At 39.1% G+C, this 25,000-nt stretch overlaps 2 protein-coding genes across 8 annotated transcripts in view; one reads left to right on the top strand and one right to left on the bottom strand.

Annotated features, from left to right (window-relative positions):
• Window positions 1-11,254: 11,254 nt before the first annotated feature.
• LOC113573523 (rho GTPase-activating protein 8) lies at window positions 11,255-24,678 on the top strand. 3 transcript variants are annotated; one of them, XM_081723505.1, is made up of 13 exons: window positions 11,255-11,310; window positions 13,094-13,174; window positions 14,534-14,665; window positions 15,001-15,088; window positions 15,212-15,343; window positions 15,658-15,744; window positions 15,843-15,941; window positions 16,959-17,069; window positions 17,257-17,330; window positions 17,667-17,744; window positions 18,851-18,979; window positions 19,373-19,446; window positions 21,025-24,678. In XM_081723505.1, the coding sequence occupies exons 2-13, from the start codon at window positions 13,135-13,137 to the stop codon at window positions 21,220-21,222; spliced, it is 1,242 nt and encodes a 413-aa protein (XP_081579631.1). In that variant the 5' UTR covers window positions 11,255-11,310; window positions 13,094-13,134; the 3' UTR covers window positions 21,223-24,678. The 3 variants fall into 3 exon arrangements, with proteins under 3 accessions (XP_081579631.1, XP_026859633.2, XP_081579630.1); XM_027003832.3 differs by having other exon boundaries at window positions 19,373-19,476; XM_081723504.1 differs by having other exon boundaries at window positions 11,295-11,310; window positions 14,515-14,665; window positions 19,373-19,476.
• Window positions 24,679-24,809: 131 nt separating this feature from the next.
• Window positions 24,810-25,000, bottom strand: part of phf21b (PHD finger protein 21B) — a 62,077-nt gene continuing 61,886 nt past the window's right edge. For all 5 annotated transcript variants that reach the window (XM_035527749.2, XM_081723500.1, XM_081723501.1 and 2 more), the window contains one exon: window positions 24,810-25,000. This exon is cut by the window's right edge and continues 1,082 nt beyond it. The gene's annotated coding sequence lies outside the window, so the exon portion shown is untranslated.

Genomic DNA, 25,000 nt, shown 5'->3' with positions numbered 1-25,000 from the left:
CTTTAGATAATGTGGCACAAGGCCCTCCTGCATGATTATGCACTGTTCCTGCTGCTGCAGTTTTGGTTCAGGACACTGAGAAAATAATGCTTTTGCATAATTTGACACTGCATACTAGTCATCAGGTCACCACAGTGGTAAACACATCAGCCACACCACACATGAGAAGTACTGTGGCTATGAGAACATTTTAGCATGCACTAGTAATTCCACTATCAAAGCTTCTCTACAGGCCTTCCCAACCTTCCTGCTACGTCAAATGTTGTCTCTCCCAAATTCAGCACCGACTGGAGGAACACGACTGTCCCTTTACAATCTTTGCCAAATCGTGCTGAAGGCATGATTTAACTCCCTTGGAGTACAGATCACACATTTTTGTTGATGGCTTGTGCTCCAAACTGAGTAATGGCATATATCTATGTGGCTATGCTGTGTGTGCATTGCCAAATGTAATTCTCAAAGCCAATTCTCTGCCCTATTCCCCAGCTCAGGCAACCGCGCTGGTTACTCTGATTAATGCAAGTACTCTGTTCAAGGATAAGCCTGTCACTGTTACACAGTTTACACAGTTAGAAAATATGCATTTGGCGTTGCCCATGACTTCAGACGAATCTGGTCATGAAGGGGCCAGTTTAAGGCGGCAGACGGTAAGCCCATATCACATGGACATGTTTGCTTTCCAGTCCTCTACCAATTGTCAAGGTAAAGGGACATGAAACCCCAACTGTGAGCAATAAATCAGCAGGTAACTAATTACCTGATTCTGTATCGAAATATGTTGCCAAAGAGGGCTCAGTCTGCCCTTGTCTGAGAATAGCTCTACATACCTTTTTGCAAGACAATCATCTGTGTCAGGTAAAGATAAGGCTTTTTTGGATGAACAGTACTGTAACAAGGGTGCAGAAAGGTTAATCAGATGCCCACAAGGCCGGCTTGCCCTGCCTATATCCTGCCTCCCTTTTCTCATACATCTTTTTTGCGGGGTATCTCAAGTTGCGCAGAGTATTTACAGAGAACATTGAAAAGCATTTTACATTATGGATGTATGAAAAGCAACAAACCTGATCCTAGGTTCCTGTTTAATTTGTGCACAAAATAGCATGGCAGTAAAAACAGCTAAACATGATTCACACCCACCTCCTGGGGCCCCTTTTCAGTCTTTGTAAATTGATTTCACACACGACGCATGTGGGCCATTTACATTCCTGTTGGTAATTACTGATCAATTTTCAAAATGGCCTGAGGAATTCCCTTGTGGTAAGCATACATAGTTAGAATACTGGCAAAGGAACTCTTTCTGCGGAATGCCAACTTCAACAGTGATAAGGCCCTGCCTTCAGGTCATTAGTAACTCAGTAATTATGCAAATACCTAAGTACTGACTGGAAGTTACACATTCCTTATCAACTTCAATTCTCAGGTACTGTAGTTCACACTAATCACACACTGGAGAGCAGATTGGGCAAGGCAGCTCAGGAAACAGGAACTTCCACTTCTTGGTGGCTGTCCCCTGTAAAATATGCGTGACTCCCAGTACAACCACAAAAATGTCCCCGTTTGAAGTTTTGATAGGAAGACCGTGGATAAAGGGCCAACCTGGCCCAGTGCTAGCTGGCGATTTAGCCACAATCATCTCTGATTATACTGCAGTGTTCATTGAAAAACTCACCATTGTTCAAGCTAATGTTGTTTCTTGTGTCCCGTTGCCAACAGGTCAACCAACTCACAAGTGTAAACGAGCAGACAAGGTGTTAATCAAACGTTTGCTTCTTTGGAAATTCGGCGAAGCCCTTTATCGACTACCTACCACTGTTGCTGCAATAACATGAACAACTGTACTAACTGATGCTCAGCCTTAATGGATTCATGCCAGTAGATTAAAGGTGGCCTCTGTTTAAGAGGTGTTAGGTTTTTTTCTTATTTGACTGGCCTGAGCCCTTACTGGGTTTTGTGGGCATGTCTTGGAACACATTGGCAGCTTCCAAGTCACGAATATAAGCCATGATATTGTTTGGTGACATGAAGTTTAACGATAGTGGCATGTTCAAGGAACATTTTAGCTAATAAAGTGCTGATAAAGAGTTTAGAGTCATTATGTTTTATACCTGATTTGGAAGCGTCTGCTTTATACAGAGGTGGCTGTGTGGATATAGTCACTGCTTTATGGTTTTGCTTCTCTTGATTTCTTTTTTCTTTTTTGTGAACTTATTCCATTCTTTCATTTAAGTCCAAATTGCTAATGCTGATTGCATATACTCATAATTCCACTTGAGATATTCCTGATTAGATTTCACAATACTTCCCCCAATTTAAGAGAACAAAGAGGACAAGTGGGATTGTGCAAAAATTGCAAAAAGAAACCTGCCACCTAGAATGTCAAGAGATTTTCTATTTATGGTTCGGATGTAAAACAAATTCTTTTTGCCGGGAGAAGATCTCCCACCCGTCTCCTGGTGTGGAGATTGATAAATTCTTTCCACCATAAAAACGGTTCAAAAGATCTCCCACACTGCAGTGCGGAGATAGTTGGATTCTTTCCACCATGAGATCGGTTCAAAAGAAAGAAGATCTCCCACCCTATGGTGCGGAGATGGATGGATTCTTTCCACCACAAGAACGGTTTGAAAGAAGATCTCCCACCCTACGGTGCAGAGACATGGGGATTCCTTCCACCACTAAACTATCTGAAAAATGACTAAAATTAATGGATCGCCAATCGGGAGGTTGAATACAATGTGTGGTAAAATTTTACTTACATCCAGTTGACGATAGTGTCTATGATGTTCTTAAAATCCCACTTGTTTGTGTAACACATGTGACTGCAACAACAATACGTAATTTGCAGGGGTAGATTTGTGCTCGTGTTGCATGATTTATGAGCAATATTTTGCCTACGTTCTTGAAGGGCGATCATAGCAGGGTCCACTTACACCACCCAGTAATTCGTCCACCTCTTCTAGATTACATTGCCAAATGAACAGGCTATGGTTTAAGCCACAAATAAACACCAGAATGCATGCTCCATCCCCTTCCTTATGTATTTCAGACGCGCTCCTCCGCCATCCGGTGAAAGACTGAGGAATGTGTCCTGCTGTGTCCTGTTAGAGGACTTTCAGAGGGCCCTTTCTGAGTAAGATAAGGTTGAATTCCTTTCTGTGGCATTTCAAATAAGAAACGCAGAGTCACAAAGTCGAGGGTTATTTGAAAGTTTTGTGAACAGAAGCAGATTCTTAAAGAACGAGGGGCTCTGAACCTCAGTCGGCAAAGCCCTGTATGACTGTGTAGGGGTATAGCATTTCAATCTATTCCAATAGACCTGCACATGACACTTCCTAAGGACATCCATTAAATATTTACACCGCTAATGCAATGTGGTTTGACCTTGAGTAAAGAGATTGACTGACTCAGCCTTATGTAGCTTTACACTTCTTAACTGATCTTCCTGTGTTCACCCCCATAGGTCTTAGGTCAGCGCACCTGTCTCATCCGCTGGCCTTTAATCATTGTAAAGTGCTCCAACAGGCTTTAAATAAGTTGTTCTCACTTGATGGATTTAACTGAGATTTTCAACAGGTGCGTATGCTCCCACGACTGAGGAGAGAGCCCTGGGATGATAAGTATAATGATTCACATTTGAATGGATACCTTTTATCCATGGATCTGAAGAAATGGAGTAGCAGATGTAGCAGCTTGGCTCAGCCACTGCTGAATCACTGTGTTATTTTAAATAATGAAAGGTAATGATGCAGAGCCGTGAGGCACACCTCACTGTCTCTGCACTGTGACAGCATCAGATGAAAACAGCAATAACATTGCAGAATATCTCAGGAATGTCACCCAACTGCCCTGCATGGCATACCATATGTTATTGCTCGTTTGATTTATGATAGTGTGTCTTTAGATGATATGTATTGTCTTGTTTGATTCCAGATGATTATTCTATCTATATATAAAGAACTCTGCCAACTAGAAAACATTTTGTAGCTTAATTATTTTGATCTTTTGAAAGAATTATTGTTATTCCCTTACAAAACCACAAATAATTTAGAAAACAGCATCCAATGTAAAGGTAAGACAAATACTATAACTCTGTTGAATCCCACTATAATCTAACCATTGATGCAGGAGCACATTACTAGAGTACTACAATATTTTTGCCTACACATTGCAACAGGCCCAAAGAAGGCATTGCCACATCACTCCACACTGTTGTATACTGTTATATCTTTTTGTACTACCATATGTTTGTACACACATATTCTGATAGAGTTTACACAGCTGCAGCTCAGAAGAGGCTGAAACACACAAAAAGGTATGAAAGCAGTGAATTTATATGAGATGTACATGTGGGAAGCAAGAGATAAGATAATACTTTATTGATCCTAAAGGAAATTGCAGATGTTCTTACGAGAAGCAAAAGCTGCTCATATTAGAAAAGCTCACAAGTAATGACATGTTTTACAGCTTTCAGAGTTCCTTTACTGTGTCGCTCATACAGTACAACAGTACAATACAGTATAACTATACCTTATACAGAGCTCATAGAGTATAATAACAATATCTTCTCATTAATTTTTCCTCAAAGCTAAACAAATATCAGTGGTCTTTGTATATAGTGACATTTTCTGAATTAGCAACACATACTAGTTGAAAAATGTGAGATTTAAATTTGCATACACATACATCAGTAAAACAGTACAGAAATGTGTTAGGATTAACAAATGCAATTTCAGAGAAAGCATGAAAATGGGTGCTGTGGCATTAATAATATTGAACTTTTATGATAGCAGACATATGACATTTAGACACTCACTGAGACTATCTGTGAATCCCACAAAGAAATGATCATTTTATGGGGCTGTTGTCAGTTTTGAAGTACATTGTTCAATTATTTCTATGGTCCTAATCTTAATAGTGTACCAAGGTCAGCTCCAGTTCAGCACTGCAATCATGGATCTCAACTAGTTATGTGTTTTGCCATCTATTCATGGATGAGAAAGCAACAGCAGATAAAATACAATTAGTACCATGGTGACAGACTTCCATTGCATGCTGCAGAATGTCATCAAGACCTTGAGATTACACAAGAAAACCAATTACAGTCTCATAATGCAAGGGACCAGAGAGGAAGGTGCATTCACTTGAATTTTAGCAACAATGGTTGTTTCCAGTAGAGGTCAGTGCTGGCTTCTAAGCCTTTTCAGAATTCAAAAGCAGTGGGAGCTTATTAAGGATATGATCACTCAGTGATTGCTTTATATGGGCTGTAGTTTATGTTAAGGGAGGTTTACATTCAGTCCAGGATTTGCAAATCTGCCTCATTTTCATAAAGCAGCCAGAGCCTGAGTGGGCTTAGGTAGGATCAACAGACAGAGACTTGGAGGACACATGACTTACTAAGTCCTATCCAAGCTTTTGCACTGCATGATAAACATGGACATGGTAGTTAGAAGGCACTTGACCACCCTGATGTGTGTGGTCCAAGCTGAAGTAACTTGGCATTTAAAATGGCTCAGAGAGTGTCGTTCAAACTCTTGCATGCTGTTCTAACAAGTGGTGCAATAGATCTTATCCAGAAGACAGTCCTTCACATTATCAAGATGATAAGTACAATGAGCAAAGAGATGGCGTATGCTGAATTTGTCTGCCAGTTGCACGTGTGTTGCTGATGGCCCTTATTATTCGTGACTCGTGGTCACGGTCTGGCGTGCAGGACGTGACATAGCCTGATGACAAAGTGGAAGCCAGCATCACAAGGGACATGGAGCACGTGGCAGACTGAGTCATTTCATCATGTGCACCTGATCAAATAGCCATATGTCCATCAGCTCGCGAGCAAAGAAGACATGCACAAGAATTCACTGAAAGAAAGGAATTGACTGAATTGACCGAGTACATTTTACTGTGCATCAAACATGCGCAGGGCATATACCAGATTGACAGTGGAATGTAGTCCATCATAAAGTCATGATATGTGCACATGTGAAATAACAGGAAGAGCACAGTCTTTAGGGATAATGGAATGAGAGACGTAAGGAGCTTACCGTTTGAGTAAAGAAGCGGTCTACTGCAATGTCGACATCTGCTGGCCACAACCATATATTGCAGCACTCGTCCAAGCACAATCAATGAGACACACATACACACACCTCTCTCCCAAACGTCTGGCGGCCTGTGCTCAACTGTGTCACTAGGCAGATTGCTGCAATGATGACTGCCTCCTTTCTGCTCTCGAAGGAAAAAAAAACTGAAAAACAAACAAAATGGCTCTGAGCAATCCCACATAATGAAACACGCTAAGCACCGCTTCACTCCCCCTCCCCCGCTATACCACGCCACCCCTTTAGTACTACAGCTCTATTTATAGGATTTGGAAACCAGAATAACTGACGTGATCTTCATGCTTGACTGAAAGTATTGTAATGAGGAGTGTGTTTCAGTGTATAATAATATTTCTTGAAGAAAGAAAAGTTTGTTTTTTTTTGTTTGTTTTTTCTGTGGGTATTGATTGATTAAATGTCTTTCAGCTTCCAGACACTGAAAATATGTCTATCAGACCTGCTTTATTTACCATAAGTGGGCAGGCCTTGTGGGAGCCTCTTGAGCACAAAGCCCAGAGCCAAGGACACTGTGACTGGTTCAATGCTGGAGTGTGTACCACGGACCCGGGGTGGCTCACCACAAGGCACTGATATGAGCTCTTCCAGGACTCTTTTACTTCAAGTCTCCTAGCACTTTCAGTCTTATATGGAAAACAAAAAGGGTAAACTTGGTCTTAGATCAACATCTTAAGCTTTTGATAACTCCTTGTGATGCAAAACTACACCATATGGTTTGTGAACTGTATAATATATTGTCTGTAATTCACCTCCAGCTCACCTCTCAGTATATGGACAACTCTTTGACCTCTTAAGATATTCTGACTGTAAGAGTTGCATGACGTAGCTCCAAGCTCAAAGTTCTTCCCACGGTGCCTAGAAGGAAAAGCCCATAACTATATAAGCTCTGCTTAGTGGCTAAGATCATCCACCTAATTATTCAACTCTGGGATTTGTCATGTGATTCAGCCATACTGGTTCAGTTTGAATAATAACAGACTAGCCAAGCAAATCACTTTACAGGCTGCTTTGAGATAATGCAGGTGAAGAGAATTCCTATAGCTGGGAGAGCTTTTATTTTGAAAAGAGAATGAAAAGAGTGCAGGAAGAGTGGGAGCTATTCCTGGCTCTGAGGCATTTCACATGTTAAGCTTTTGTGAGGTTGGGGGCATATATTTATTAGATTCTGTATCAGACACATTAACATACAAAGCAAGGCAGGCATGAAGAATGCTGTGTGATTGCACTGTGTTTTCTGTGATCACTTTGCACCAACATCATGCATGTTTCACAGAACAGTGAATGAGAGACCTAGAATTTATTGTGTTATAAAAATAGAAATAATGAAACATTTTGGTCAAACCGGTTATTTCTGTATTTTCCCTTTTTTGTGTTTCTCTTTTCATTTGATAGCTTCTGAAAGGAAAATTATGAAGAGAGAGTCACTTACTCAAGTTCACCACAGTTTACATTTTACAATTTACATTTACATTTACATTAATGGCATTTAGCAGAGGCTCTTATCAGGAGCAACTTGCAAAAGTGCTTTAGTTGTCTACATAAAATATTGTTAGCTAGCACAAATAGGATAAACTCAAAAAATATCATAAACTGACACAGCCAGAACCAAGTGTTAGTGCTAAAACCTAGTATGAGATACAATACAATACAATGCTATAGAGTACAACACAATTCAAGATCAATCACTAAACAAGAACAGTTAAAGTCCAAATCTAAAATCTGCTTACAAGAGCCTGAATAGGTGTAATAAAATTCCAATCAGTGACTGAGGATGAAACATTTCAAATAAAGCAAGTGCATACTAAAATCTCAGTGTTTTTCCCTTCACTTGTTGTCTCTCTACTCGTTCTCAAGGGAATCCCTTACAGGATTACACTTTCCTTATTGGGAAGTAAAGTCAATATTGATGTCCAGCTACTCTTACTCAGGATAGGTTTGCTCAGGTGTGGATTCAAATCAGTTCTTTTCCTACTATATATATGCTGGCAAGATATTTCTAGTTGGCCAAGCCATTTCATTTTCATTCTTCTGTTTGTACCAAATGGCCATTTCACAATGCAGTTAAGTAAAGAGAGCATGATTGGTTGTTTACAGCTGTAAATACTAGCAAGTCATGTCTCTATGGTTATTTGACACACCAGAAGAAAAAGATTTGGTTCTGAAGTGTGTTACCCAGGATTATACAGTTATCTGAGAATAAGAACTAAGAGTATCATGACCCTTTTCTGCCCTAAAGGCAAGAACCTTCATGTCTTACAGTATGTTTTATTCTGCCCTTTAGAGATGAAAGAAGGTAAGAATGTTGTCCCACTGGTCTTCATCATTTGTTGCTAACTGTCCACAAGTTATTTTCTGTTCTTCAGCTCCTGCTTTTGTAAATATCGACACCTATCACCTCACAGCAGATAAGAGCTCACATGAACCAGATGTTACCAGATACACCTCATTGAGTTTCTCCCACTGTGCTGATGATTCTGGATGGGGTCTTTTCTTGCATATATTGCCCTTCTCTGTCCAATCAAGGACCCATAATCTTATACTGCTGACTTTCCAATTGGAGTGCTTTGCTGGTTAATTATCCTTACATGATCATAATCCATTTTTTCAAAGCTATAATGCCTTTGTGCACAGATCCCTTTGTAGGTACCACAAAGCTGATTATCAGCTCTTGACTTAATTTTCCTATTTATTTCAGCAAAATATGATATTAGACATAAATAATTAAATAATTTAATAATACGTGCATTTGTCAACCTTTTCCCTGTCAGTAACCGCCTTTGAGCATTTTCCTCTCTGAAAAGATTTTCCAAGACAATGCTCATGCTCTGTCTCTCTCAATCTCTCTCTCTCTCTCTCTCGCTCCCTTGTCCCACAGAAGCCAGACAGTAAAGACATATATGTAGTGACTCTCAGGAAATGCTCCTTTGGTCATGTACTATATAGTACTGAGGACAGTGCTGTTTTGGCTTATATCATGCGCTGTTGGAGAGGAAGGCCAGACTCCAGGGCTCATCGTTAGCCCCCAGCAGAAGCAGCAGGCACTATTAGAGCAGCTGGGCTGAAAGCACTGACTCGTAGTATAATTCATCTCCGGATTATTGCATTTGGAGCGGCTCTCACAGCTGGACTCCAAAGGCTTCTTCTAGAAGGTGTGCTTCCCTTGATGCCCAAACCCAAATCCCCAACCCCACCCTCCATCCCCCCATCGCTAAAAACATTTAAGAGCCAGGAAAGGATTAGCAGCACCAGTTCTGCCAAATTGTAGTGTAGGTGTTGTAATCAGCTTTTCTTGATTTGAGGTTGGGTGGAATTTTGCTCTGCTTGTGTGGCAGGTCTTATAGTGTGTAAGAAACCCCAAGAAAATATTAAAGAGGGATTATAGGGTTGATTCTAGAGTAAAGGCCTGTTTTAGTGTTGTTTGGCATAATGAATCTGATATAAAACAATAGCTATATATATTTTTTATAATCAGACATAAACTAAATATGAAAACATCTAATAAAGATTTAATTGTATTTACTTGATGCTCAGTGTGGTGCCATTATGCATTATGTATTCTAACTTCAGTGCTGATTGCACTTTCTCAGAGCAGAGGTACTTTGTTACTCAGCCACCAGGTGTCAGGCTTTCCACAGACTTTGTGATGGGGAGGCAGACGACAATCACAATCCCAATCTATTTAACTAGGCGCCAGTGCTATTGTTCTAGTGTTACTAAAATACTTGGAAAATCTATTGGATCAGTCATCAACAACTTTTCAAATCTGTATAAAACTATTGCTCAAATTTGCAAATTTCAAATTTAAATATAGGTTAAAAAAATTATAATAAAAATACTTAGAATTGCAAACATGTTATTTTGCAAAATAACTTTAAGAAATTTGTTCTTCAACTATAGTAGATCTTTATTTCATTGTCTCACTATTTGCTAGGTTTATTCTGATATACGGTAGGCTAATTTATGTCCCTCCATCATAAGGTACAGCAGCTCATCTTAAAATAAAAAAAAAAAACCCAAAACAGTTTTTCTGCATCCTACATGCGTTCTCAGTTGCCTGTCATTAGTGGGTTTAACTGGACTCGGGGCTGGCATTTGGAGGAGATAAAGGTTACAGACCAAACATGAGTGCAAAGACACAAAGATTTGATTGACACTTTTGGCCAATTAAATGCTGTTGCCAAGGCCCCTATCAGAACACTGGGGAGCAACGAGATACTCTGCCAAATTAAAGAGCATTTCTCATAGGTCAACTCAAAAGTAACAGAATAATAAATAAACAAATAAATAAATAAATAGATAGATAGATAGATAGATAGATAGATAGATAGATAGATAGATAGATAGATAGATAGATAGATAGATAGATAAAGGTTCATACGATGTCTTTGAACCACACTGTATCAGTATATTTAAGCTTATGCATGCACAAAATGTAATTGCTTGTGTCATTTTGTAGTGTCATTCCTAATCCCTCTATGGAAACAGAGCTGAAAAGGTCCTGTGTAATGCAAAGTAAAATTTCTGTTATGCAGAGTGACACTCTTACTGTTTAGGGATTAAAGGGTCATCTTCATTTTATTCCAAAAATGTTTTTTTGTGTAGATATGTAAAGTGAAGCATGAGTCAGATACCTGGTCATGTTACATTTACCCAAATGATAAGGGCTGGTCAAACAATTTTGGTGCACATAGTTTGAGATGGATGGGTATGTCCTCATTTAGAAGGCCACAAGCGCTGGTTAAACGCTTAAATCCTATTATGCATGCTACTCTGCCTTTGAAATAGTGGCATCTGCACTTAAAGTTCTGTAATCCTGAAAACGTATTTGCATAATAAACCCTAGGATATCCAAAGCCTTACACAATAATGGCGTACCTGTCAAGATTGGTAACAGTCAACTACTGCTTAAGACATGTCAAAACATCAGAGCTCGAAATCACATTAAGCCGAAATGAATGAGTGATTTTCATAACAAACCTGATTCAGGTTCCCAGTTTCAAGGCAGACGAGCAATCACTGCTTAATCCTATTTTCAACACACCTACCTCTGTAAACCGACCCCTGCCCTCCGTGTTCACGCCTCCCGCTCAGGTTAGAATAACAAGGGACTCAACGACTGCAAATGAGCATGCGCGTTAATGGTGGGTCATAGGAAGTTTCGGTTTTCACAGCACCTGATGCGACATTAATGGTAAGAAAGTTAGCCAACATTTTTCTCTGCAGTTTCGAATCATCCACCATTTTACAGGCCTCTGCGTAATTAAAGAAAAACGCGTGAAGTTCAATTATAAAGTTTGTAAGTGTCATTATGAAATCATACGACATACCAAGCTTGGGTAAATTGTTCCTCAGGTGTTGGAGAGGGACCTTGTGTCTTTTGCGAACTCGCTCGCGTTTCTGCGTATTTGTACACCGCGGTTAGATGACTGGCAACTGGCGGTTGTCAAAGGTTTTCTTATACATTTCTGATGTTTACGTTTCAAATAAAACATTTTTCCTGACTTTGCTGATTTCGTGGAATGCTCCACATGGCCGTCCATCAACTGGATAGCCAAAAGCTAGACCACATGGTGGTTTCATTTATTCAATTATTTAGCCTATTTTCACCTAGACCCCAGAGTCGTAGAGCAGGCAGTATTCGTGCAGAATAATAATAGGAAGAAAGACTGTTTAACCTTATACTTTCGTCAGTAGCACATTGTAAAGAAATCCGATTTTTTTGTTTTTTGTTTTTTTTTTGCACTTCACAAACTTCTGGGGTGGAAAAACTCGTCAGCAAACAGGAGGTAAATTCGCCTTGGTAAAAACGCATTTCCATTAACTAGGAGATAACATTGCTTCGTAAGTTTAAGTGGAACGGAACACAGTGGCAGCCTCAGCCCTGAATTTACTCAAGCTTCGATAGAAAGAATGGAGCTCTTTGTCCACCTGAGATTCACTGACAGCTCTATTACTTGAACGCACAGCCATATACTTAAAAGCTCTAAATGGTATTGGCTAAACAGTGGAATGAAAAGCTTTGATATGCAGTTTGGACTAGTAATGGGTTAAAATAGTTCAGGAAAATAAGGCATCAAAAGGATGTAATCTTTAATAGACACTGGAAATGGGTTGTAAGTTTCATGTAAACACACAAGAACCTTTACAAATATCTTATTGTTCATGTAGAACAACAACAGCTTACAACATTATTTTGTTACCTCTGATTTTAATATTCAACGATGTGCATAGCCATGCCATTGGTTTTCACAGTAAAATAAAATGTGCATAAGATGCCAGGATGTTAAACCATTCTGAAGCTGAGCAACTAATTGAGAACCATGTCAGCCTCCTTGTTATCTTATAAATATATCACTGCACATCCACAGCCTGATTTGATTTCTTCCTGTGTTTTTACCATGCCAATCCGGCAGGCCAGAGCTGCTCTTTGTAGTCAGCACACTCCCTGTCAGAACAAGGTTATCTTAACTGAAGCAGAATGGGCTAGTCAAATTGTAATTATAAAACATACAGTTGGGGTAAAAAGTGATAAGAACTTATCACTTTTTACATAAACCGTACGTTTTATAATCTTATAATACGCATTTCGTGCATGTCGGGGGCATCTAAATCATAGGCTAGGGGTGTTTTATTTTTCTTCAGAAAGAGAAGTTTAATGAAGAAAAATCTGCTTTTTAAAAATTTAATTATGGATGCTTTTTGTTGCGTTCACTGTCCAACTTTGTCAACAGTGGGGTTCTGTTCTGCCAGTGTGTAGGTTTTTATTATGTTTCCTTGAGTCTGAAGCATTAATTATGCTATGCTGCAAAATGTTTTTGCAAGACAGACCTTGAGGGGAGAGGTTTGGGAAACATGCCTGTGTTCTTCTATTCATGATTCCAGTAACCTGGTGGAAAATATACACAGACACATACAAAGTTACTTTCTCATCATATTAATGTTGTGTAATCATCATCCAGTTTTTCTCATTGCAGAATGTCTAACTGAGGTTAATTACAATCTCCTACACTTTGCCATGATCTCAACAAATAACTTGGAGCATATGGCAGAAGTGGGTGAGTATATATCTTCGTTTTATTTGTTTTTTTTTCTTTTTTAATTTTACTTCCTTTTCTTTGCAGTTGTGACAAATTAAATAAATAAAAGTACATCTTTGAGTCCACATTGAACATGTTCTGCATATAAACTTTGCATTCAAACTTCATGGCTGTAAACAGCATGTGTACCATTCAGAATAATTGTAAAAACATCTGTGATGTTTGGTGGCAGTAAGACCACCTCCTGACTCATCTATGAATTCACTAATCTGTCCGCAAAGGGATTAGCAGTCCAAAATGACTACAGCAGTCTCACTCCCATGTGACTCAGCTGCTGAGTCCCTGACTGAGTCTTGTGCTAAACAAAGAAGCAGACCAGCAGTAGGATCAAACAGAAAGTGGGCCCTCCTTGTCTAAAGCACACATCGCATTATACATTCAGGCCCACACTGAGCTATATTTAGCCAGCCTGCTCTTGCCAGAAGGACGGATCACTTTTGAGATAAGGCTGATGGTCTGTCTGTGCTCATAATTACATCTGTGGAGGAGACAGTGGTGCAGTGTTAATTAAACAAGCAAGCCACTGCATTCCATCGGCTTTGGGTCACTGTACTCACCCCTTGAGCCTTCCCCATCTCTGAACATAAACTAGGTCGTATTAATGGCTGGAAAGCAGTTGAAATGAGTGGAAAATATGTAAATATAGGTGATGTTTGGCAGTTCTTTGTGTTGCATCTTTTTTTTTTTCCATAAGGGAATGTTCTGTCCCAGTTTCTTTTTATTTCTTATAACCCAAGTCCTAATTCTGGGACATTTTTTCTAAATATGAAGTTGTGGAATTTTTCTTTCATTACCCTACACTACAGTAAAAGCATAGAGGTCTGACACCAGCTTAACTCAGATGTCTTAGGCCAACCAAAATAAACAATAGTCCACTGGGCTTTTCATTTTCCATCTAGGATATATTTATAGAATGTCTCCCACCCTACTATTCCAAATAAATACTGATAGTGGCAAATACCAAGAAAGCAAGGCCTACATAGAACTGATAGATATATTTTATTACAATTGAACAAAATGATATCTGATTTTTGGATAGTGGTTTTGGGTGATATCTGGGAAAACAATAAGGAGAACTGTAAGTTTGACACATTAAAACAGAAACAGGTTAATTGACAAATTGGGCTTATTACTGCCTTACCTTGAACCGTTAGCCATGCTTTTCTGCCTAGAATGGAAATGTAAGCCACTAAACTTTTAGGTAGTGTAGGTCATGGTGTTATGCCAAAATAAAACATAGTAATTGTTTTTGTTGTATGTGGCAAAATATGACACTGTCCTCAAACACATTTGATAAGGATATGGCTGAATTTATAGAGCTGCAGAAAGAGGAAGAAGAGAAGGGACAGTTGGAACGGCACCCTCTAGCGCCATCCAGTGGAGATGCTTGTCAGGATAAGTCCCATCCCTACTATGATGTTGCACGTCATGGCATCCTCCAAGTTACAGGTAATAACCCCATTTATTTATGTAGGTTCTTTTCTCTGTGCAGCTCTGCTCATGTAGTTGACTATTCTTTATATGTCTGTACTCACATTGTTACTTTAATGGTAAAGGTCAAGTTGAAATATGATTTTAGTTGTTTACTCAGTCTTGGGGCATTACATTTATTACTCGGTGGCTGAATTTTTAATCCTGCTTAGAGAGAGAAGTTACCCCATGTTGTATTACCTGGAGAGAGTAGCTGCCACAGGTTTTAGAGCTGAGTATATTGCAATTTTTGTAACAAAATTAGCATTACTCATGTTGAACCCAAATGGTTCTTTTCTTTCTGACTTCTGAAGGTGATGATAATTATGGAAGAAAGCTTATTATTTTCAGTAGCTGCTGCATGCCTCCATCACACCAGCTCAATCACCATAGACTACTAGAGTGAGTATGGACATCGTTAGATCCCATTACGATGACTAAACCCCGTTTTTCTTCCAAGCTTGATGAATAGTCGACCGGCTGATTTATTTTATGTTCTAAATAGGCTGGTTCTCTGTCTCACAGGTATCTGAAGTACACATTAGACCAGTATGTCGAAAGTGATTACACAGTGGTCTACTTTCACTATGGCTTAAGCAGCAGCAACAAACCCTCATTACGCTGGCTCCGAGATGCTTACCGGGAATTTGACAGAAAGTGCGTCACCCCACCCATCCTCCTTTCGCTTTGATTAACTCGCTCCAAGTGGTCTTGGAGTCTGGCTTGTAATGTAGCATTTTATCTGTAAAAGTCGACCAGCTTCAGAGAGCATATCGAAGTTAATAATTTATTTCCCTTAAAGAGGCAAATTAGATTAAAGTAAATTTTGGGAGAATGGAATGAGTTAGGAAACTGCTTTCTTCAGAGGCTATGTGCATTTAGTGCTTCTTTGTTCAGCTTTTGGTTTTTGTGCTTGACTTGATTTGCTTTATGTTGTTTGCCTTTCCTATGGCTGTGTTCATAATCTATAGGTATAAGAAGAACCTAAAAGCCCTCTATGTCGTCCACCCCACAAATTTTATTCGGATCATATGGAACTTATTCAAGCCTCTCATAAGGTAGATGCAAATCGTTCTTGATGAGCCATCATGCTGTCATCATTGTGAGAGTGGTGCTTGTCTCAAGTTCAAATATTTGCTCTTTCTTCCATCTCTAGCCACAAGTTTGGCAAGAAGCTAATCTATGTGAACTATCTGGCGGCGCTCAGAGAACATCTCAACTATGAACAGCTCATCATTCCGCAAGATGTATTAAGGTCTGTATTATTTTCTGTATTAGGAGCATTATTAATATTATTGTTTGTTGTTGTTGTTATTTACATTTATATAGCACCTTTCTCATACTCAAAAACACTTTATAGACATGTATATAAGCCACCACTCACCACCAGAAACTGTAGTGCAGACTTGGGTCACTTGCACATGACATGACCTAATCAGAAGTAAATTCACTTTGTAACTACCAACTCTTCCAGGGGAAAGTACAAGCCTGTGTTAGAACATACACAGGAGCCTGGCTCTAACATTGGAATGAGAAAAGAATATAGGTTAGAGTAGATAGTTACAGCATTCCCCAGCTGCTGAATGGTGTAGGGCAGTGGTAATTCAGTGTTTGAGGTACTAGACAAGTTTCTGCTGTTGGGCCCCTGAGCAAGGCCCTTAACCCTCAATTGCTCGATTTGTCCATAGTCATAATTGTAAGTTGCTTTGGATAAAAAGCGTCATCTAAATGCTATAAATGGTGGGGGAACTGCCATCCAAATCCAGTTTGCCCTTAAATACCAAAAGATGGCAAAAAATCATGGTTCTGAACATGGCTATGATTTTCCATATGAAAGTGCAGTTATTGGAGAAATGTGTGCAGAACTTTCTTTTTTGAAGAATGCTTGGAGACAGTATTTAGCCAACACTACAGTTCAGGTACTTGCACAGTGCTGATGCATCCGCACCACTACAGTTTGGCACTTTGGGTATTCACACACAGGTGACGTACAGCAAACAGTTTGGGTACACTGGTGACGTACAGCCAACACTACAGTTTGGGAACTTTTTATTTAATTTTCAGTTAATCTTTGCTTCAAAATGTGCTCAAAGGTGGTGTGTGTGTGTGTACACTGTAGTGTATTCCAATTATGCAGTGCGCTTATCTTCTTTGGCTTAAAACTCTTATCAGCAGATGCAATGTCAGCCCACCTCCTTGCAGGTTTCAAGTTAATGCCTGGCCAAATATCAAGGTTGTGAGATTCAGTATCCATGGTAACTGTTCTGATCAGGCATGACGAAAAGCTCCGTGTAGCTCAGAAAGGAGGACCGCCCCCTGCTGTGAAGACCCCGCCCCCTCGACCTCCTCTGCCCACACAGCAGTTTGGCGTGAGCTTACAGTAGTGAGTAGTGATTTTAGTTTAATGTCTCATAGATATCCACTTCTGCATAATTATGCATTTCTTGTTACATATGTTTATATTGGAGACAGGAATGTTGTTCAGTGAGTGGAACCTATACCTGCTTATATATATTTTATATAAAATATAACAATGTTTGCTTATATATGTTTATAAACATATATTTCAGCATTAGAGAGAAGAACAGTGGTGCACTGATACCGCCTGTGATGCATCAGACTGTGTCATACATCAAACAAAACGGTAGGAAACAGAAATAACAGTGATCAACTAATCAGATCCTTTGATGAGGCTGATGTTTTGCTGAACACCTCTGTTACACCCTATACATACGTAATGTATATGAGGATGCAGGGTGTGTAACAGGGGCGTTCAGCAAAACACCCCATTTTGCCTTTGGTGAAATATGGACAGCTGCGTCTCAGACACCTGTCTCCCAATTAAATCCGATGAGGATGAATTTCAAAGCAGAAACCCTCTTTTCCATCTGGCTTTCATTGTCCCTCTCTGTCTGTCTGTCTGTCTGTGTCTCTCTCTCTCTCTCTCTCTGTGTCCCGTTATCCCTCTCTGTTCCCCCAGGGCTGAAAACAGAGGGGATCTTCCGAAGGTCAGCTCGAGTTCAGCTCATCAAGGACATTCAGAAGCTCTATAACCAGGGTGAGATTTTCTTTCTTCTCCCTGTCCTTCTCCCTTTGGGTATAGCAGCTCCAGTGTATAGATCTGCTAGTACCAAGAAAGACCCACAGTAGCTCTCTGTCTGATGGCACCAAAGACAGCTGTTGGCCTCCTTGTCAAATGTGCATTTCATCTTTTAACTTTATTAGCTCAGCTTCGTTTACTTGTTAAGATCAAAAACTGTGTGTTTGTACAAGTCAGATCCTTTAAAGTTATGAATATATTTCATACTTTCCTTGATGCACTTGAATTGTTCATTTATGGAAATGAGCCCTTAATAACTTTGTCCAATAGCACAAATTCCATAGAGAATATTATAAATGTTTTTGTTAAATAATAACCCAATTCTCAGTAAAATGCTAATTGTGATGCTGTTTCCTTTTCTCTCTTAAAAATTGTGTATACAACAGTTTAATCCTAGAGGATATCTTGGCAGTGTAATTTTTCTTGTTTGCTTTTCATCTTGCTCACTCACACTTTCACAGCCAAAGCCTTTAAAACTGCACCATCTTGAATTGTTTGGTGTGTTCTGTGAGAGAAAGAGGCTCCTATTCTTCCTGCTCTCCTCACTGAGGCCATGATGGCTTGTTTTAGACTGTGCATATGGAATGCAAAATGAGAATGGATGTAGTATATTCGTTACCAAGAGAAAAGGGCATTTTGTTTATGAATAAAAAAAAAAAAATGTACAAAGACCAGAAGGAAAGGATTTGGTAGCAAATCTATAATTAATCTATGGTATCTATAATAATCTATGGTAGCAAATCTATAATAAATAAATAATTATAGTTTATAATAAAACTAGAATTATTAACTCGCCTATGATGGCTATTTCTACTTATCCATGATAGCCAAAATTAAAGGAAATATGGAACACATGGAATGTGTGTGTGGGGGGGGGGGGGGGTGTTGTTTTTTTTTTTTTTTTTTGTGAATTTCATTATCCTTCTGATCATGATTCCCCTTGAGATTTCACCCTGTAATGTTTGACTGCATATTTAAAACATAATTTCTCTCTCTATGTAATCTTTCCGTCTGTCCCCCTCATTCTCTCTTCCTGTCTTCCGACCCCAATTGTTTTGCCTCAGGGAAGCCCATTAGCTTTGAGCAGTACCTTGATGTGCATGTTCCTGCTGTGATCTTGAAGACATTTCTCCGGGAGCTACCAGAGCCCCTGCTCACCTTTGCATTATATGACCAGATACAAGATCTTACCAGTGAGTCAATTTCCTAACACAGTCAAGGGAATTTTGCACAGGAAATGTAGAATGGTGAAGTTTACTAGGTTGGGATACATGCCTTGCATGGTTTATTAAGCTTAACGCGGAACACATCTATACTACATGAAGGACTGGAAGCACCAGCTGTGCTCGTGTTCATAAAGAACTGAACTGCTGTAATGAAAGACCTGAGCCTATGTTCTGTCAGTAAGCACTGCAAGTTTCAGTTCTCTTAAGTGCCTGTCAGACCAGTTGAAGATTATTGCCAGATAAGTCTATTTATACCCTCTGGAGCAACAGTGATACTGAGTTTGTTTAAACCTGCCAGTAAAAATGTGAGTGTTTTGGCTTCTTTGGAGGGGAAAAAAAAGGCTCACCCTTTTTTCACAGAAGTGGAGAGCATTTTGCGGGTGTCAAGGTGCAAGAGGATTGTTGAGTCCCTTCCAGAGCACAACTTCATCGTTGTTAAGTACCTCGTTTGTTTCCTGCATATGGTAAGGGAATTGGGAATTGCATTCAGCTGCAGTTTTGGCTGCAAGTAGTGACTCCTGAACTATTTTTACCCTGTTTTTTCATGCACAGCAAATCCTCATAATCTGTGTAAGCCTTATCTTAACTGTTAAAGGGTTTATTTGGAATGTGAAACCAGAAATGTGGCAGCCAGGTCATATTAGATCGGGTATGAATATGGTTTTACGCCACTAGAAAATGCTTAAAATTCTCAAGAATCAATGAATGAAGAAAAATTCACTGCTTACTTACTGAATACTGGGGCAAATTATTCAAAACAAAATAGTAGGTACTGCTTGTCTAGCACTGTCAGGATTAGTATGCTGTAAAACTGCTTTAAGATGCTGTTAGTTTGGACAGAATACTGATCTTAATTTAGTCTTTGGAGAAATGTGTGCAGCATTTATGCTATTCAGAACCTTTAAAATTAATACTTGTCTCCTTTTAAGAAGCACTAGGTTTTGTTGATGACATTTTTTTAATGTAGAGGCTTCGTTCTCCCCCTGTTGAATTGTGACAGGTCATGAGGACATAGTTCCCTGGCATTCATAAATGTCTCCCACACTGATTTCTCACACGTGAATGCAAATACTTCAAACATCACTCGGCCCTTTTAATGAGTCAGTGAGGCTGACTTCTCTCACACGTTCTGTGATTGTGATGATGATGTTAATACGAAGCTGCTTGAACAGGTTCCTCCCCACCTGCCCCCCTTCATGAAAATCAACACAGCAAAACTGCGTCATCTTTTCCTTGCTATTCCCATGGGTCTCATTAGTCACTATGGCAAGCAACTGCTTAATCAGAGGATAGCAAATTACTCACATTTAATTCCTACATTGCATTTACAAGATCTTTCATCTCTCATTTACCATATGTACTGATTAAAACGCATGTGCTAAAGTTCGCTGATCTTTATATAATGTATTCTTTGAGTTTCTTTTGAATATGTAATAGCATACACACTATACTAAAGTCAAAATATAGACTATGCAAAGGTCTGCTTAATCTCTCGTATTTACTGATAGTGCTTTGATACCAACAGTAACATCAATTCATAGATTTTCTTTTCTTTTAGACAGGACATTTGAATTATTGATTCTTTGAATTGACACCATCTTTTGCAATGCATTATATTGAGAAATCCCAAGTTTCCTTTTGTGTGTAGTTTTTAATAAGTCGTTTGTAATATGTAATTTTATAATCACGGGTTATTAGTTACACTCTCACTGTCGTAATTGCCTGGGGGCCATGCTAGCCTGTTGTAATACAAGCATTACCCTTTTAGCTAAAGGCTGAATCAGCCAATACACTGGGGCAATCAATATATTGTGATTGCAAACTACACATTCAAAAGTTTGATGAGCTAAAACCAGTAAGTAAACATGACAGCTGGATTATGAAGGATAATTAAGGAGTTGCATTCTTGTTTAGGCAGGCAGCTGTTTTTAGTGTCACTAGGTTTTATGGGTTGATGTGACTTATGTTTTGGTAATAATGATGTGCTCGGGTTCACTCACCTTTCTGTGCAGGTGTCCCAGGAGAGCATTGTTAATAAGATGAGTCCCTCTAACCTGGCGTGTGTGTTTGGTGTGAATTTGGCCTGGCCTCGCCAGGATGTCATCTCTCTCGATGCGCTCACTCCCCTCAACATCTTCACTGAGCTGCTCATTGAACACTACCAGCCCATCTTCAGTTCACGCTGCCCGCCCATCCAGGTGCTCCCCTGACCCGCTCTGGACAGGTTCCATCACCCCAGACCCTCTCCGGATCGGTTCTGCCCTCAGCCTGCTCCAGGCACTTATCACTCAGCCCACTTTTTTTCATTTACATCACTGGATGTGCTAACAGCATGAAGCATGGATTCTCTGGGACCTGCCAATTCAAGGGCCAAAAGGGTCCGTCATGCCCTGTAAACCTGCAACTTTGTGCACATTGTATGTCTGAGAGGTAATGAGGCTTTAAATATACTACTTGCCGCCTAATGACCTTGTGACTGTGTTTTGACATCATACACTACTTTTGGTTTGATTTTTGATAACAGTCTTGGATAAGATACTGCCTTACAGACATCAGCTTGTGCCTGATTCATTATAAATGAACCACTGAAAGCATTTACAGCCAACAGTCTGCATTCCAAAGGCTCAGTGCCTGTGTCCGTGTATACATGCATATCCTTACATAACATTAATCTCACAGCTTCTTTTTTCTATTTAAAGTGCTGAAAAAAAATCAATTGGCTGTATATGATGCCAAAAAAACAAACAAACATACGTTTTGAAAACCTCTCGTACCTTAACCACAAACACTACAAGGGCATCCACTTTTGACTCTTTAAACACAGAAAGCAAAGTATGTATCTACCTCTAATTAACAGCAGCCCTTGGGATTGCCATGGCAACATTTTGCTGGCAGAAGAGGTGCTGGCCTCGCAGGCATGGTTCAGAGCATGCTGTATATGCAGGAGAACACATGCACACAGCTACTTCCAAACCAAGCCCAGTACAAGCTTCCCTACATGCTTCCACAGTCTGGGCATTTTAAATCATTGTAGTTTGTTTGGTGGGATATCCCTTCCAAGAAGTATCTTTAAAAATGGAAGGTGTCAGGAGTTCCACGAATTGTGATTGTTGTAGTTTGAAGAATGACTGACTGACTTTTTTTTTTTTAAGTTTCGAGTCATGCTGTTTTTCATTATTAATAGATATGCATTGTTTTGGGTGCTACAATGGGCATTTTTCCTCATATCTTGGTGTAACCAGCCTGTGTACGTCCATGGGGGAAAAACTGCATCTAGTTTTCCTGCAGAAGAGTCAGTGCCCATTTGAAAATGATAATGTTGCAGATTTCATGTTGCTCTTGTGTCCATTATACTATTTGACATTTTTAATGTAATTGTTATATTTTACCAGCATTGGTCCTGATTGTTTAATCAACATTGATCTATGTTTCTCTTCCTTTGGCAAAAAACCTGCTCCTCTCACACTAGTGACAAAGCAAATCAGTTAGAGAGCTGTCAACATGGAGGTTAAAAATCAGGTTTTGCGCTCACTATTTTGAATCTTCCATGTAGGGCCACACAGACCAATATTTTTGGCTGTCAGATATAACTTATCTGTCCAAGAAGATGAAGAGCCAGCCAAGGACATGTGTATCATTTTTAGAGACAATGGTGTTTATCTACAGGTCATAATCTGTTGGAATGGAAGGTGTGGGGATTTTTTTTTGTTTGTTTTTTTTCTCTGTAGTTTGTGCTGTTGCTAGCATGAGCAAATTGAAGTGTGTAAATAGGTTAATAGGTTGTTCAGCTTGGTTTTACATATACTGAACATGCCTGTATTATTATTATTATTATTATTATTATTATTATTATCTGTATTGTGGTGTTGTTTTTATTTTTGATATGTATGCATTATAGATTAAGGACTTGTGTAATTTTAGGAAATTAAGTAGATGAATATTTGTAAGAAAAATCTGGGATCTTCAATAAACTTTGTGGTCTCAGCAAAGTGAAATGTGCATGTTCAGAATTTTTTATTCATTTTTTTTTTTCTTTTCTTAATTTTTATATGACAAAATGCGTCTACATGCTAATTGGGTTCCTTTTTTCATTTTAAAATGCACACAATATACTGATGATTTATCATGGTCTACTGAATTAACTGTACGAATCACACAATACATACATGTAACAGTCATTTTCCATGTTTTTCTGTGTTTATTATCGATTCAGTTTTCATTAAGAACTTGGTACAAAAAAGTGAGACTACTCTTTACCATTTACCAACTTCCATCAATCAGTTTTGAATGTATCATAAAGAAAAATAACTACATTGGCATATGTAAGACAAACACTTTCCTATACATACTATCCACTGGACAGCCCCCTTTCATAATTAATGACAAAGAATAAAAGCACTACTTTCACAGTCCAAAGACATCCACCTAAAAGTTGCCTTCCCTTCTCGATTTCTTTTTGCTTTGCTACCTTCTCCTCATAGCAAAAGGATACACCACACCGCAAGCTAAATGCATAATTGGCAACCAATAAAAAAAGTAATGTTTCTTCTTTTGTCTCGCTTTTCTTTCGTACATCCATTGATAAAAGAATATAAAAAAGTTTTTCTTGTTCAACGTAGTGTAGAGTGTATTAAAATAGATCTGTATAAGCACGGCACAGTTTGTCCCGGAGAAGGTTCTGAAACCAGAGGGAGGGGCTGCCTGGTAGAGGCAGGGACGTGCCTCGCGGTGGGCGGGAAACAATGTGAGACGGGCACTCTCACTCTGATAGCGATTAGTATGCTTTTTTTTTTTTTTTTTTTTTTTTTTTTTTTTTACATTTTACCTTTCCTGTTTACAACAGGATTTTCGTATCTGTTTTTAAAGCAACAGTGGGCAGTGGGTGATACGCATGGAATTACTTACATTCTGATTCTGACTGACAGATACTCTGTGTGAACTTTTCTGGCTTTTTTGTGAATAATTAGAATACTTGCTATGCCACAAAACCATAAAAGGAAACTATGATATGCACTTATAAAACATTTTTCCCCCCATGAGGAAATCCAATCACTGTGAAGCCCTTATAATGACAATTGAAAGTTGAAAACTGTTTCGAGCTGTTTTTCTTCTGAAATCTCCCATAGCTAGTATTGGTTACTGGTCAGGGAAATACTGAACACAAGTGAACCACTGTATTTTTGGATACAAACTGGGCTATGACTTACCATCAGTCAGCCGTGCTGATTGTGGCTGTGTTCACTGATCAGGACACGTGGGCATAGAGAGGAGACTCTGAGGGGCTGAGGAGCAGCTCTACCTTGCTGGCTCGGTCAGAACTACACACTTCAGAAACCCTTCAGCAAAGCAAGCGGACAAACTGGGGCAACACACACAAAACCGTCCCTCCAGAAAGTTCAGTCCAGTTAACTTTTCTTCTTTAAACTTTAATTGTTCTGATATATTAAATAAACCCTGGATTTGTCTAATCTTGTTCTTGAGGCAGTGTTCATTTGTATCACCTAGCAGATCTTTTAAAAAATTAAATAAGCAATGAGAGCAAAAAGATACAGCTCCAACTAGCGTTCTCCTTGCAATATGTGAAGTTGTACTTGATGTCATATGACTGTAAAAAACATGAAATGAACTTAATAAACTTAAAAAAAAAAAAAAAAGAAAGAAAGAAATATAGACAGGATAATAATAAGTATAATGGTGAAAAGACGGGGAAGTTTCCAGTACAAAAAGTCTTTTTGGCATATTTTATATACTGGTAATAGAAAAGCAAGGGGTTAATGATAGGTTCACACACTCACTGGAGCTTGAATGGCCCATCTGCTTCTGTTGCCAGTGCAACTGGAAAATATATGAACCCCCTATACGTGGCTGCGATTGGAGAAACAATGCAGAAGAAAAAATTAGAAAGGACCTGTAATAACAATACAACATATGTACAACAATCCCCTCTCTCCAATACTTCATTTCACAATTATGAACAGGCATCAGCAT

Source organism: Electrophorus electricus, chromosome 11, assembly GCF_041902795.1.
Source record: "Electrophorus electricus isolate QZ-2024a chromosome 11, ASM4190279v1, whole genome shotgun sequence".
NCBI classification, from domain to species: domain Eukaryota; kingdom Metazoa; phylum Chordata; class Actinopteri; order Gymnotiformes; family Gymnotidae; genus Electrophorus; species Electrophorus electricus.
This window is presented reverse-complemented; position numbering and strand designations above follow the sequence as displayed.